This window comes from Rhinopithecus roxellana, chromosome 13 (genome assembly GCF_007565055.1).
Source record: "Rhinopithecus roxellana isolate Shanxi Qingling chromosome 13, ASM756505v1, whole genome shotgun sequence".
Taxonomy (NCBI): Eukaryota; Metazoa; Chordata; class Mammalia; order Primates; family Cercopithecidae; genus Rhinopithecus; species Rhinopithecus roxellana.
The window spans coordinates 87,433,075-87,447,586 of record NC_044561.1 but is presented as its reverse complement, the minus strand read 5'-3'; the positions used below and the strand labels follow the sequence as shown (position 1 = coordinate 87,447,586).

Here is a 14,512-nt window from a genome sequence, read left to right as displayed (position 1 = left end):
GGTGAGAGAGGAGGGACTAGGACCTAGACACCCCAACTTCCTGTTCTTAATTAATCCATAGTGACTGCTTCCCTTTGCTGCTCTGTGTATCCTTGAGTTACTCTCAATACTGAGGAAACTTCACTTATCCTGGTCCTCCACCCTCTCAAAACCTGTCTTTCTACAAATTTGATACTTAAGCCTTGACATTTAATTCACTTATTAGCAGCAGCCACTAATTTATGAAATCATCCCATATCCAACTCTGCACTGGTGAGACTGTTGATTTCTCTTTCATGAAGGCTGGTACTTCAGCCCAGCTGTCCCTCAGGCTATATTTACCCAGGATAGCCCTCCATCAGTCCTCAGTTAAAGTAGCATTTGCATCACACCAGATCTCTAAATGTTGGTTGTTGGGGAAGCAAATTACATTCATCAGAATCCATTCATTCTCCCCGTATCACTGAACACAGGATAATCTTGGCTGTGTCAGCTGCCCTATGACTGGTAGCTGCGAAAAATGGAGGTTGGCTGCAGATACTCCAAACCTGCATCGCTGTGTCACCCTCTTCAGGGGCAGTGGATATGATGCTGGAAAAGATTAATGGAACATATGTCATCACATTTATGGGGTAGGAAACCCCCAACTGTGGATTAATAGATATCTTGGTGAAAGACATACATCTTTACTCCTTTATGCCTCAATGGGTGAGCTACAGTTGGCTTCAGTGAAAATACATAGAGAGATTACCTTTAGGAGGTCAGCTTGTAAAGGACTTTTTCCGACCCTGAAGTCAACAAAAATAGATTTTTGATTGTTGACCAAGACAGCTTTAACATAGGACTTTCAACCTTTAAAAAAATTCTTATTGAAGTATAACATAGAGAAAAGAACACAGTTCCTGAGTGCATAGCTTGATGAATTTTCACACACTGAACACATCCCGGGGGCCAGCATCCAGATCAAAAAACCAGGATCCCAGGCATTTCCCTAGGTCTCTTTGCACCAACCCTCCACGCCAGGGTAATTGTTACATTATCTTCTAACTCCATCGATGATTTTGCCTATTTCTATAAGGTTTTTGAACTTGATAAAAATGGAATCATCCAGTGTGTCCTCTTTGTTTTCCTGGGTTCTGTTATACAACATTATGCTTGTGAGATTTGCCTATATTATTTTGCATAGTTATAAATTTTTTGTTCTCATTGGTTTTTAATATTCCATTATATGAGTAGATCATAATTTATTTATCCATTCTATCACTTATGGACATTTAAGTAGCTTCCAATTTGGAGATATTGCAAATAGTGCTTCTATGAACATTCTGGTGTGTGTCTTTTGGTGAATATATTTGTAGGTTCTACTAGGTATCTATGTAGGAGTAAAATTGCTAGGTTATAAGACGTGTATATTCAGCTAATTTAGTATGTACTGCCAAATAATTTTCCAGAGAGGTTTCCAATTTTAATTCTCAAAAGCAGTCTATGAAAATTCCAGTCTGTCTATATCTTTGCCAATACTTGATATTGTCTTTTCATTTTAAAAAGCTGTTAGTTTTTAACACATCCTAGTTTAGAGGGCATCATTGTTGCTACTGTGAAACTATTAAGCACTCTATATGAAAACATCCATATGAAAACTGGGCTGAAGAGCCATTGTAGTCAACGTAGTATCATTGGATAAGATGACAGTTGGTGACAATAATGCCTCATGCCCTTTATATAGTGCTTTACTTTGTCTTTTTTGGATAGTGCTCTGCAAAACCATCCAGGTTTCTCTATATTTCTGTTCTCGGCTCTTCTGGCAAACTTAAAGGAACATCCTCCGAAATATCTTATTTTTTTGGTTTTAGAACTAAGTAACCCTTAAAACTATCTGCCACATACCTACATTTAAGTCAAATCTGTTTGTCTAACATATACTCTGCAGATATTTACAGCGCTCCTATTATGTGTCAGATCCTATACTATGCACTGGTGATGCAAAGATGAGTTCCACCTGATTCTTCATGAGGTTCCAGTTTAAGACACAAAGTGAACTGTCAAGTTGTTCTAAAAAAAATTAATGTTGTTTTTTGCATTATTTTCGATTACATTTTAGACTAGGGAATCATCTGAGTTTATTGACAACGTGTTCATAAAAGAGTAAGTTATTGGCCGGGCATGGTGGCTCAGGCCTGTAATCCTAGCACTTTGGGAGGCCGAGGCAAGCAGATCACGAGGTCAGGAGTTCAAGACCAGCCTGATCAACATAGTGAAACCCTGTCTCTACTAAAAATACAAAAATTAGCCAGGTGTGGTGGTGTGTGCCTGTAACCCTAGCTACTCAGGAGGCTGAGGCAGGAGAATCAGTTGAACCCGGGAAGTGGAGGTTGCAGTGAGCTGAGATTGTGCCACTGCAATCCAGCTTAGGCAACAGAGACTACATCTCAAAAAAAAAAAAAAAAAAAAAAAAAAAAAAAAAAAAAAAGTAAGTTATTTTAAATATACAAAGTTGCTTTAATTACAAGAGGGGATGGAAACTTTAGGTAGTTAACCAAGAAGATGGGCCAGGACCAACAAAAGTCCATTGAAAAAGAAGTAATTGGAATTTGAGAAGCCTTGACAGGTTGCACACCTCTAACAAAGAACATTGTTATTCTTTGTACTTCATTGCTCTTCTCTACATAATATTCACTGAAATGATATTGAAGATTACATCAGTTGGAGTTAAGTCAGAGAAGCAGAATCCTTGAATGATATGGGGTAACGGATTTATTGCCAGGATTAGATCTTGTACAGTTGTGGGAGAAACCGGGAAAGCAACATTCCACAAGGGGATGATTGACTGAATAGAAAAGCTTCTAACCGGGGCCCATGGAATGGAGCTGGTGAAGATGTCTATGCAAGTCCCTTGCCTCTCCATCCGAACAGGGCCAGAAGTATGTCAGCAGGGCAGATGATAAACAGGAAGTTGTCAATAGGAAAGCTGCATGCAAAGCAGGAGAGAACAAAGACAAATGAAAGTCACAAGGGAAAACTGGAATCCGCAGAGATGCACAGGCCCGTGTATCTGTCTCTCACTGATTGGAACCTCAAAGCTGCGATGTCCTGCCGAAGGAGCCAGTGCTCTCGCTGCAGAACTTCATGTGTGCCCAGCCCGGCTCCAAGAACGTGTGGCAGAAGAACCATCAAGAACTGGAGAAGCTGTGGGGTCAGCTGCTACTCCACACCCATGTGATAAGCAACGGCGTGCGTGACCTGCCCAAGCCCTGTACCACCTTCCTCACATAAAGTCTCTGACTGCACTTCCGCCCTGTGAATCTTAAGGACATTTCTCTGTGGCCGGCCCTAATCCAGAGCCATTCAGAGAAATATAACTTAAGCTTAACTAACTTTTGACATAGACTGTAACAGAGGCACACAGAGAAAAAAAAAAAAAAAAAAAAAAAAAAAAAACAAAACTTTAGAGATGAGATAATTCCATCTTTTCTTTAGAAAGATGTAAAAACTAGGGTGAGGAAAGATAATGGCTTGTCTGATGTAACAGAGCTAGTGACCGGCCTAGAAACTCAATTCTGTGTGTGTCTCTCTAGGTGATATCACAGAAGAAACAAACAAACTCTGGATGTGAGATTCATACACTATCTTCCTATAGTCCAAGCCAGTCAGGAGGTTTGCTTAAGCTTAGAAATTTGAGTCCATCCTGGCAACATAGCAAGACTCCATCTCTAATGTATTTAAAAATTTAAAAATAAATCCTAAAAATGAAGACACCTGAGTTTTTGCCTTAATTGATTGCTTCGGCCTTGGGGAAAAAAAATCACTTGATTTCTGGACTCATGTTTTCTATAAGTAAATGGCATATAGGCTAGGAGCAACAAATTGGAAATGATCACTTAATATCTGATGAATAAATGAACGAACACAATCTCTCAAGAAGCACTATTTCACACAATTATTTTACTGCCTAACATTTTAAAAAATGAAACCATGAGGCTGGGCACGGTGGCTCACGCCTGTAATCCCAGCACCTTGGGAGGCCAAGGTGGGTGGATCACAAGGTCAGGAGATCGAGACCATCCTGGCTAACACAGTGAAACCTGTCTCTACTAAAAATCAAAAACATTAGCAGAGTGTGGTGGTAGGTACCTGTAGTCCCAGCTACTCAGGAGGCTGAAGCAGGACAATGACGTGAACCCAGGAGGCAGAGCTTGCATTGAGCCGAGGTCACGCCACTGCACTTCAGCCTGGGTGACATAGACTCTATCTCAAAAAAAAAGAAAAAAGAAAAAAAAAATGAAATCATGCTCCTGGACCTCAATAGCAAGGCATTCTTGTAGGTTCTCATGAGATTTATCTGGGGCTAGTATGGGGCATCTGGGCCCTTTTTCCTTTGCGCAAGTCAGATTTCCAATCTCTCAGCCATGTAACAATTAGACTTTCTCCTCATCCCACTGTGACTCCTTTTTTATGTATTCAGTCTGGGCTTTTCAATAGGAGTCAAGTACTACATAGCTGGAAAAACAAGAAACTCTGAAAAAGCAGTTACAGGGAGAAGCTAAAAGAATATCAGATTTCTAGTTATGTATTTTAATGGTTAGCTCATGAATTTGAAATCAGCGTTTAGCAGGAATGACCTATCTCTGCTAATGTGACATTAGCCGGGATGGCTCAAAGGCCTGGAGTTGAAATAATCTAGTCTACCTACTTTCAGTGAGGATAGTTGGATCCATATAGTGTTTCTGCTTCCTCATGGCATGGTTGTTGGGTACAAGAGTGAGCCTCCCAAGAAGACCAGGCATAAACTGTATCACCTTTTATCACATGGATTGCAAAGTTATATAGGATCATTTCTACCATAGTCATAGGCCTCTCAGATTCAAGAGGTAGAACAGTTGACCCTTGAACAATGTGAGGGTAAGTGGTGACTATCCCCAATGCAGTCAAAAATCCATGTATAACTTTTGACTCCCCAGGTACTTAACTGCTAATAGCCTACTATTGACTAGAAGCCTTACAGATAACATAGAAGATTGATTAACACATATTTGGTATGTTACATGTATTATATGCTGTATTCTTACAATAAAGTAAGCTAGAGAAAGAAAATGTTACTAAGAAAACCATAAGGAAGAGAAAATATATTTACTGTTCATGAGATGGAAGTGGATCATCATAAAGGTCTTCATCCTTATTGTCTTCACATTGAGTGGGCTGAGGAGGAGGAGGAAGGGGGGTAGGTATACTTTCTCAGGGGTGGTAGAGGTGGAGGAAGTGGAAGAGGAAGCAGAAGAGGCAGGCATGCTCTGCTTAACTTTTACTGAAAAAAATCCACATATAAGTAGACCTGTGCAGCTCAAAGCTGTGTTGCTCAAGGAATAACTGTAGATTCCATTTCCCAATGAAGGGAGTATCATTATTACACTGTAAGAAGAGCTGTGGGGTGGAAAGCGCATTGCATGCCATCTTGGAAGACACAGTCTGCCACAAGCACTGATAGTATGCATGGTGTGTTCATAAACACAGAGCTTGTCAACTAAATGAGCTCTTGTTCAACAATAACCCCAGAGAGTATGTTTGTGCACACTTATATAAATACATACACATATACATACATAATAAGTACTTAGTGAATAAGGCTAATTCTTGGATTCGCCTTGCTTCCAAGACATTTTCCGTGCTATGCCTAAGGGTAAAGGCAGGGAATTGGGCCACTCAATTAATTTAAACTAAAAGTGTTTCACTGTCACCGTCCCTCCCCTCCCCCCTTTTTTTTTCCTGGGAAAATAAATTAGGCTGCTGAGTTTTGGACCTAAATCATTTCCATGGTAACAGAGCCTAATATGCTAAAAGGCAGATTATAGTTCCCTCTAATATTTGAAATATCTGTATATGGTCTGCATGGCCGAGGCAGGCAGATCACGAGGTCAGGAGATCGAGACCATCCTGGCTAACACGGTGAAACTCTGTCTCTACTAAAAATACAAAAAATTAGCTGAGTGTGGTGGCACACACCTGTAGTCCCAGCTACTCGGGAGACTGAGGCAAGAGAATCACCTGAATCCGGGAGGCGGAAGTGGCAGTGAGCTGAGATCGCGCCACTGCACTCCAACCTGGGTGACAGAGCAAGACTCCATCTCAAACAAACAAACAAAAGTACACTTAGCAGAGAATAACATTACCATTAACCCCCCCACACACAAACACACACACTCATACACACTCACATATATTTATACACACTCACACAAGAAACGTGAGTGTTACACAAATTTCATAATTTATATTAAATGATTTAAAGTATGAAGGCAATGTGTAGGAACGACACTGTTCAGCCTGGTCTTCTCGGATCTGCATTAAGTCAAATTTTCTTGTTTTGATTTTTGATCGATTGGTTGACTTTAGAAATATTCTGATCATGTAAAGCCTGGGGAAAAATAGTCAACAATCGCAGATACAGAAGTGAGAATAATTACGATCACCTTTTCTACTGGGAACTGTCTTACTAGTGAGATCTGTATCACATAGGCTGGGAGAGCAGGGAGGTTAGGTGGGTGACTTCCACTGGGGTTCTTTCTTGTCCTGCCACGTGCACACCCACTTCCATTTCCTACTGCCATGAGAAACACCTCATTTGATGTTTTATGCAACTTGCCAGTGAGTGATTTTCAATTTTTTTTATGTTGTTAAAACAAAATAACTAAAGGGGTATTTATTTCCAGGACACAAAATTAAGTCACTGATTTAATCAGATATATGTGAACTATTATGTATATTCCATGTCTCTTGTCCGTTTACTATATTGCTCTGTGAATGTTTCCAAGAAACTCTTTACACACAGAAGTTCTCTCAAAACAAAAAAGGGACTATGCACATATTTTACTTTTGAGGTGGCATTTACTTATACAAAATTAAATGTTATGTTGACCTTGTGTCATTGTCAGCTAGTTACTTTTTATTTCTGTTGCATTTCCAAGTGTGTTAAACTAAAAGCAAGTGGCTTCATGCCAATTAAGCTGCATGGAAGCTTTTTAGGCCTTGTTCAAATACTAACAGGTTTGATAAATATATTTGTCTAGGAAGAGTAGGACAAAGAGCTCTTTGTTTACTGACATACTTTATTGTCATTCTGCTGTATACCTCTCGTGTGGCTGTTTTATAGGACATAAACTCTAGGTATCCTGTCAGAATCTCAGATCTTATTTATAGCTTGCTGCAAAGTGGCTTATTGTCATTTATTATTTCTTATTTGATTTATATAGCATCTTTCCACCAAAGAGCCCATAGGTTTATTTATATACAGAGTACACACACAAACACACACACACACACACACACACACACACAGTCACATACATCCTTATACACATCCTTGAACTTCACTCAATGCTATGATGTAGATGGCAGTATAGAACCAAAAATCTGTATGAGGCCTTTCCATTTGTTTTTGTTCTAAGACTTCTTTCTGGGAGGACAGTTGCCATTTTTTGTTTTCACTTTGAGTGTTTATCTTTTGCCTCTAGGTGGATCGGATCATTTTCTGTGTCTTCTTAGACGTTGACTTCAAAATCTACAAAAAGAAAATGAGTGAGTTTTTCTCTGTAGGTGAGTAAAGCTACTTCTTGTTTCCTTTCGAATTGAGGATTGAAGAAGTGAGCCATCACTTCTATTCCTATTGTTTTTCACCTTCAGGACTATTACACACTGTCACCCCTGCCAACTTGTATCATAGTTTCTAAGAACTGAACAAGGTGACAGAAAATCTAGGCTATGGAACTCTTACCCCCAGAGGTTACTGTGTTGTCTTGGGGAAGTCAGTTCATCTCTTGGGTCTCGGTGCTTCACATCAAAACTGAGGGGCTAATTATTAATAAATGATTTCTAAAGATGCTTCCCCTGGCCCTAAATTGCATGCATGATCTGTGATTCCTTCTCCAACTTGTAAGTTTGCCAGGCCCCATGCCTGCATCTACCCTGTTAAATACCATTGTTGGAAATTGTAAGCCCATTTATATTCATAGTCAGAATTCAAACTGTTCCTGCATTCCATCCCTATTCCTTCCCCAGTTTCTCACTCCAAATTTCAATGCCTATAGCAGCACTTCGAGGGCAGTCTGAGAATAGCGGTCATTCACACTTCTTTTTAGAAAATAGGATAAACCTCGGGGTTATTAGAGAACCTTGAGTAATGTATTTACATCGATTGAATGTGCCATTAGTTGGATTTGGGTAATTTGAATATTTTCCTCCACTCTTCCTCTTCTAGCCTATTAAGGCTGAGGCTTGTTTAATGCCTTGTTATTTTTATGGTGCCATTAAAGTCACGGTGTCCAAAGTGCTTTCCTTAGCCATGGCAAGAATCGCTTCCAGGAGATTTCAAGCTACAGTGAGCATTGTTGGTACTTGCCTTTCAGTGAGCTTTCTTTTGAGGTTTCCATCTCCATCTGAAGTAATTTGTCATATCACAGGTGATTCTGGCAGGTGGAAAGGAGTGAATAAAGAGTGCTGATGCACATTCATCCTCTTAAGCCGTCTATCAGAGCCAAACAGTAAACAGGATGCCTTGCCTGTAGATCAGAGTAGGATGCGTTCTATCCAGAACAGCTGTAGAAAACCAAAAAACCAATAGAGATGGTCAGCTCTCTGCTAATGCCCCAAGTGGACTAAGTTCTTCTAAGCAATTTGAAGTTCTTCTCCCTAATTTTATAATTGAAAGGTGAATCTGCTAAGTGCATTTAATTTAAGATTTTAACTAAAGTATTTCTCGAACTGAAACATAATATAAATTCCTCAGATTCCCATGTGATAAAGAACTGGACTGTGGTTATAATCTTTTTTCTCCTCCTCTTCTTTCTCTTCCTCCTCCTCCCCCTTCTCCTTCTTTCTCCTTTCTTCATTTTCTTCAAGCATCTCAGTGTTCTTCAGAGTGGACGCACTTAACAGCTATTTAATAAGTAGTTGTTGAGACGAGTTGAATTAAATAAATTTTTCTTGCTGTAATCTGATGACTTTTTTTGTTTCAATGTCCTTGTTCCATTTTTCCTTTTGATTTGCTTTATAACAATGTTGAGCTGATTGGTGCCTGTATTTTTAAGTATTATTAAAAGTAAATGTTAATTATAGTTTTAAATGTGACTTCCTATGATGTATGAAGCAAATATTCTCATGTCTTGTCAGTATTACATCATAATTGATAAGATGTTGTAAATTTTAGACTCCTTGAGATGTTCGGAAATAATGACATCATATTCATTCTCATGTCTTCTAAAAAATGTCTGCAGGAAGCTATACTAACATAAGATAAAAAATAATTGCATAATTATGATCTATTGATAGAGTTTCTATCAGCAGGTATTTCCAATGATGCAGAGTCAAAAAGCACACGGCAAATTTAAAAGAAATGAGACAGTTTTAGGAGTGTAATATATTAATAATTATGCAAACAAATTATTGTTTGAAAAATTGCTACTTTAAATAAATTTTAAAATGCATTGCAGTACATGAGCAAGTGAAATAATAAAATCATCCTCAATCTCACATCAATGCTTTGAAACACACAGTGCTCAGGAAATTATTGTCAGTCCATATTTAAAATAGTAAGTACATTTTAAACTAAATGTAAAAGTTCTCAAAAATTGTGGAGTATTTCTGCAATGTTGAAGCATTAGGTATTTGAAAATTCTAAACATGCAACATGAAATAAGGGTGATGTATAATGGAATGTGACTACTAATATAGATAATATACTTTACCTGTCATTAATTTTAACTTGTGTTTAATTCATAACTATATGATCTTTAAATATACTAATGGTTAATAATCATAATTAATATATTAAATAACATAATAATAATGGTTACTAATAATGCAAACATTTTTTAATTGCTTTCGATTAGCCAGCCGCAGCGTTCCTTTCTTTACATGGGTAAATCATTAATCTTCATGATCACTCTAAGAAAGGAGGCACTGTATTAACCCTGTGCTGTGGTTCCATCGTTAGGGTTTTTTCTAATTTGGTCTTATGGTTTCTCTCTCTTGAGAATGGCCGTAAGCCAGGATAGCCACTCTCCAGGAGAGCTTTGAAAAGGGTTGGGGGAAAAGTTAGGATATGTGTGTCAGGGGAGACACAGTGAGGAAGTAGAACTAAAATGCCCAAAACAGAAGGCATTTATTACTCACAGGTAGACAGGTGAGGGATGCCCACAGGAGACCAACAGGAAGCCTGGAGGTGGCAGGGAGCCCAGCCAGCAAGTGGGAAGCAAGAGAGAGCACCTGGGGACTGACTGTCTTTATTAGGTCCGTATGCACCACCCCTTAGGTTTTCCCATGGGGGTTGTGGATTGGCTAGTTTAAAGAAAACACTCAGGAAGCAGGAACTTACTTTGATGATTCTGACACTATTAGATTTTTACCATGATCAGCAGTTGTGGAGTGTATTGGGTTTGGGGTCAGCTGGATGAGGAACAAGTGGAACATATCACAAACAATCACACAGGGAGGGAAGTTTTAGTAGGCCAAAGGTGACAGGATACAACTGGGTTTCAAACAACTTATGTTAGGCCTAACAATGGATGCTGGCCAGGCACACAGTGACTCATACCTGTAGAAGGAGGATTGCTTGAATCCAGGACTTTGAGGCTAGCCTGGGCAACATAGTAAGAACTTGTCTCTACAAAAAAAATAAAAATACAAATTAGCTGGGAGTGGTGGCGCATGCCTGTAGTCCCAGCTACTCAGGAGGCTGAGGTGGGAGAATCACTTGAGCTCAGGGGTTTGAGGCACAGTTGGCTATGACTGTACTGCTGAACTCCAGCCTGGGTGATAAAGCAAGACCCCATCTATAAAAAACATAAATAAATAAATAAATAAATAAACAAATAAATAAATAGGTAAATAAATATTGTAGCGATTTTAAAACCAAAAGGAAAAAAAGAAAAAATAATGGATGCCAAGGCAGCAACCATATTAAACAAATTTATGATACCCTATGTTTTAGGCATGAAAAACAAGGATTCAGCTAGGAAGCAACAGAGCTGTATTTTAAAATTGAGAATGGCATCTGTCATTGCCAAAGTGATAATAGGTTCGTTTTCTCAGAGCATCTTTAGAGAAGGCTGAGATCAACTTCCAGGCTGTATTTGGAGTATTGGGGAAGTCCCATTTCATCTGGTGCCCATCATTTTTCAGAGGTGCCACACTTCTCTTTCTTCTAGTACCTATAAATACCTTCATGGAAACTTTTCTAATGTGAGTTAAATTAGTACTTTTATCATTCATCTTGAAATTGAATTCCATTCATATCATAGAAGTACTGTGGTGCTGTTATCTGCAGATGAGCAGGTAAGTGGGGAAGGAGAAGCCCAAAGGCCTTTATAGCACATCTACAGGAGAAGATGGAAAATTGCTTACATTAGTTTGCCAGGTCTCCAAAAACAAAGTACCACAGAGCGGGTGACTTAAACTACAGAAATACATTTTCTGATTATTCTGAAGGCTAGAAGTTCAAGGCCAAGTGGAGGCAAGATTAATTTCTTCTGAGGCCTCGCTCCTTGGCTTGTAGATGGCTGTCTTCTCACTGTATTCAAATGACCTTCCCTCTGAGTCATTTGTGCTGTATCTTTCTCTTTGTTTTTTTTGTTTGTTTGTTTTGTTTTTTTTTTTTTTTTTTTTTTTTTTTGTGAGACGGAGTCTAGCTCTGTCGCCCAGGCTGGAGTGCAGTGGCCGGATCTCAGCTCACTGCAATCTCTGCCTCCCGGTTTCACGCCATTCTCCTGCCTCAGCCTTCCCAGCTGGGACTACAGGTGCCCGCCACCTTGCCCGGCTAGTTTTTTGTATTTTTAGTAGAGACGGGGTTTCACCGTGTTAGCCAGGATGGTCTCGATCTCCTGACCTTGTGATCCGCCCGTCTTGGCTTCCCAAAGTGCTGGGATTACAGGCTTGAGCCTCCGTGCCCGGCCAGTATCTTTCTCTTTGTATAAGGATGCCAGACAAATGGGATTAGGACCTACTCTAATTACCTTAATTTAATTAGCTCTTAAAGGTCCTATCTCCAAATATAGTCATATTCTAAGATATGAGGGTTAGGCCTTCAACATAAAAATTCACAGGGCACAGTCCAGCGCATAATATTGACCATTGTAGAAATGCATTAAGAAACTCCGGGGAAAGAAACCAGCAAAAAAATTTTTTTCAACAGTTTTATATCTGGCTGTGAGGTAAAGCACATTTGACTTTTTCCTTCCAGAAGTATTATTTGAAAGTAGAGTGTGGCAGCTTTATGGAATCATCATATACTTTGGTTGCAAATAATTTATACTTACAGTGCACCATTACATGGCCTACAGCAAATAATATTTGTATGATTCAACTTAGAAATCTCTTTGTACTTTACACGAAAAGGCTTGTATTTTTTCAGTGTGTAGAATTTATTGTGTGCAGTTTTCACTAGATGTAAAAAATTAAAAAAAGAAAAGACAGTCCCCGATCTAGAATGTGGAAGTCATTTTTTTTACTAGAGTCTTAGTCCTACTAGAGAACTGAAAGATGTTAACTTTCCTCATAATAACAATAAATAACATACGGTTTATAATGATATTAAAGAATCTTGTTTAAGCTTGAGACATATCATGGTAAACTCTCTTCCCCTCCTCCCTTTAGGGAAAACCAAACTTTGTTTACTGCACTGATTCTCAACTAGGAGCAATTTTGCCCTCCTGGGGACATTCTGAGACATTTTTGTTTTTCACAACTGAAGGAGGGGAGAGGTTACTGTCCTCTAGTGATTAGAGGCCAGGGATGCTGCTAAGCATTCCACAATGCACAGTATAACACTCTCCACAACTCTCCAACAGATAATTATTCAGCATCAAATGGCAATAGTGCAGAGGTCGAGAGGCTCCGTCTACTAGTACTGTCTCTTACCACTCAGGCCATCACGGCAGTCTTTGCCTTTGGATTAGGGTTATGTTACAGTGTTTTGACTGCTAATGCTTTAACGCATAAGTAACTATCAAGCTGGATTTGGAACATGTACCCTCAGCCTGACCTCTGGCTTCCTGAATTTATGACCCTCCTAGTCCAGACTTCTGGTTTTGTACCCTCTCCATTCACTCTGTACCCACAGATTTCTATATTTTGACCTTCGTTAGCTACATACACTTGCCACCCAGCCCCTGCTCTCCAGGTCCTTGTGGCACCACCCCACTCCTGGCATCATTTATCTATTACTGCTCATGAATCTATAGTAATAATCTCAGAAAATATGATCATTACATAGGTTTTATATATCTAATGGAAGTGTAGAACTAAAGGCTAGTATATAGAGCAATGAGGAACAAATTCACTTATTATTTTCTTTATATACCTTAAGCAAGGTTCATTGCTTCTTTGGCTAATACTTTTCATTTTTTTATCATTAGTTTGGAGACCATTGGTTGATAAACTTACCTTGTGAGCTCACAAAATGTGTTTTAACTTTGAATACCTTCAATCCCTTATCATTATTTACATAGTAACTGGTCACAGTGAAATCACCTATGACTGAAAAACCTACCAAGTAATCTTTTTTAAATTTGTTTTTCAGAGCCAGGGTTGTACTCTGTCATCTAGACTGGAGTGCAGTAACACAATCGTACTGATCGTAGCTCACTGCAGCCTCGAACTCCTGGGGCTCAAGGAATCTTCCTGTTTCAACTTCCTGGGTGGCTGAGACTACAGGCACACCCCCACATGCCCAGCTAATTTTGTTTGTTTGTTTGTTCTTTAGAAACATGGTCTCACCATGTTGCCCAGGCTTGTCTTGAACTCCTGGGCTCAAGTAATTCTCCTGCCTCAGTTTTCCAAGTCTTTGGGATTATAGGTGTAAACCACTATGCCCAGCTCTAATCTCTTTAGTTTTTTAACCATAAAAACAATTACATTTGTCAATTTTGTTTCCAGCTTTGAAATTTATATAACATATACACAATACCCATGTCAACTTTACTTAAATGTGATTAACATATATATATAGCAATGCTGGGAAAGCTAATAAGATAGGAAAATCAATTCCAGGATATGCATGTGCTCATCCCAAACCTGACGCCTGTTTATAAGAGGAAGATTGTATTTAAGATGAAAATTTCCATTTATGTCTATGAAAATAATTTTTAAACTATGTTTAAAAAATTAATAGAAAAAAGGCTAAAACATTCCCAATGTTCTTGATGTAAATAGTAAAATAATGAGCTATTTGGGGCCAGGCACAGTGGCTTACGCCTGTAATCCCAGCACTTTGGGAGGCTGAGGCGGGCAGATCACGAGGTCAGGAGATCGAGACCAGCCTGGCTAACATGGTGAAACCTGTCTCTACTAAAGATACAAAAAATTAGCCGGGTGTGGTGGCGGGTGCCTGTAGTCCCAGCTACTCGGGAGGCTGAAGCAGGAGAATGGTGTGAACCTGGGAGGTAGAACTTGCAGTGAGCCGAGATCGCACCACTGCACTCCAGCCTGGGCAACAGAGGGAGATTCCATTTCAAAACAAAACAAAACAAAAATGAACTATTTGACCTAC

The 14,512-nt window shown here is 39.2% G+C and overlaps 1 protein-coding gene across 6 annotated transcripts in view; it reads left to right on the top strand.

The window, feature by feature from the left end:
* The window catches only part of MACROD2 (mono-ADP ribosylhydrolase 2), a 2,180,049-nt gene that overhangs the window by 1,986,180 nt on the left and 179,357 nt on the right, over window positions 1-14,512 (top strand). For all 6 annotated transcript variants that reach the window (XM_030915179.1, XM_030915177.1, XM_030915180.1 and 3 more), the window contains one exon: window positions 7,485-7,566. In XM_030915179.1, coding sequence (XP_030771039.1) covers window positions 7,485-7,566 — 82 coding nt within the window. The remainder of the gene's footprint in view (window positions 1-7,484; window positions 7,567-14,512) is intronic.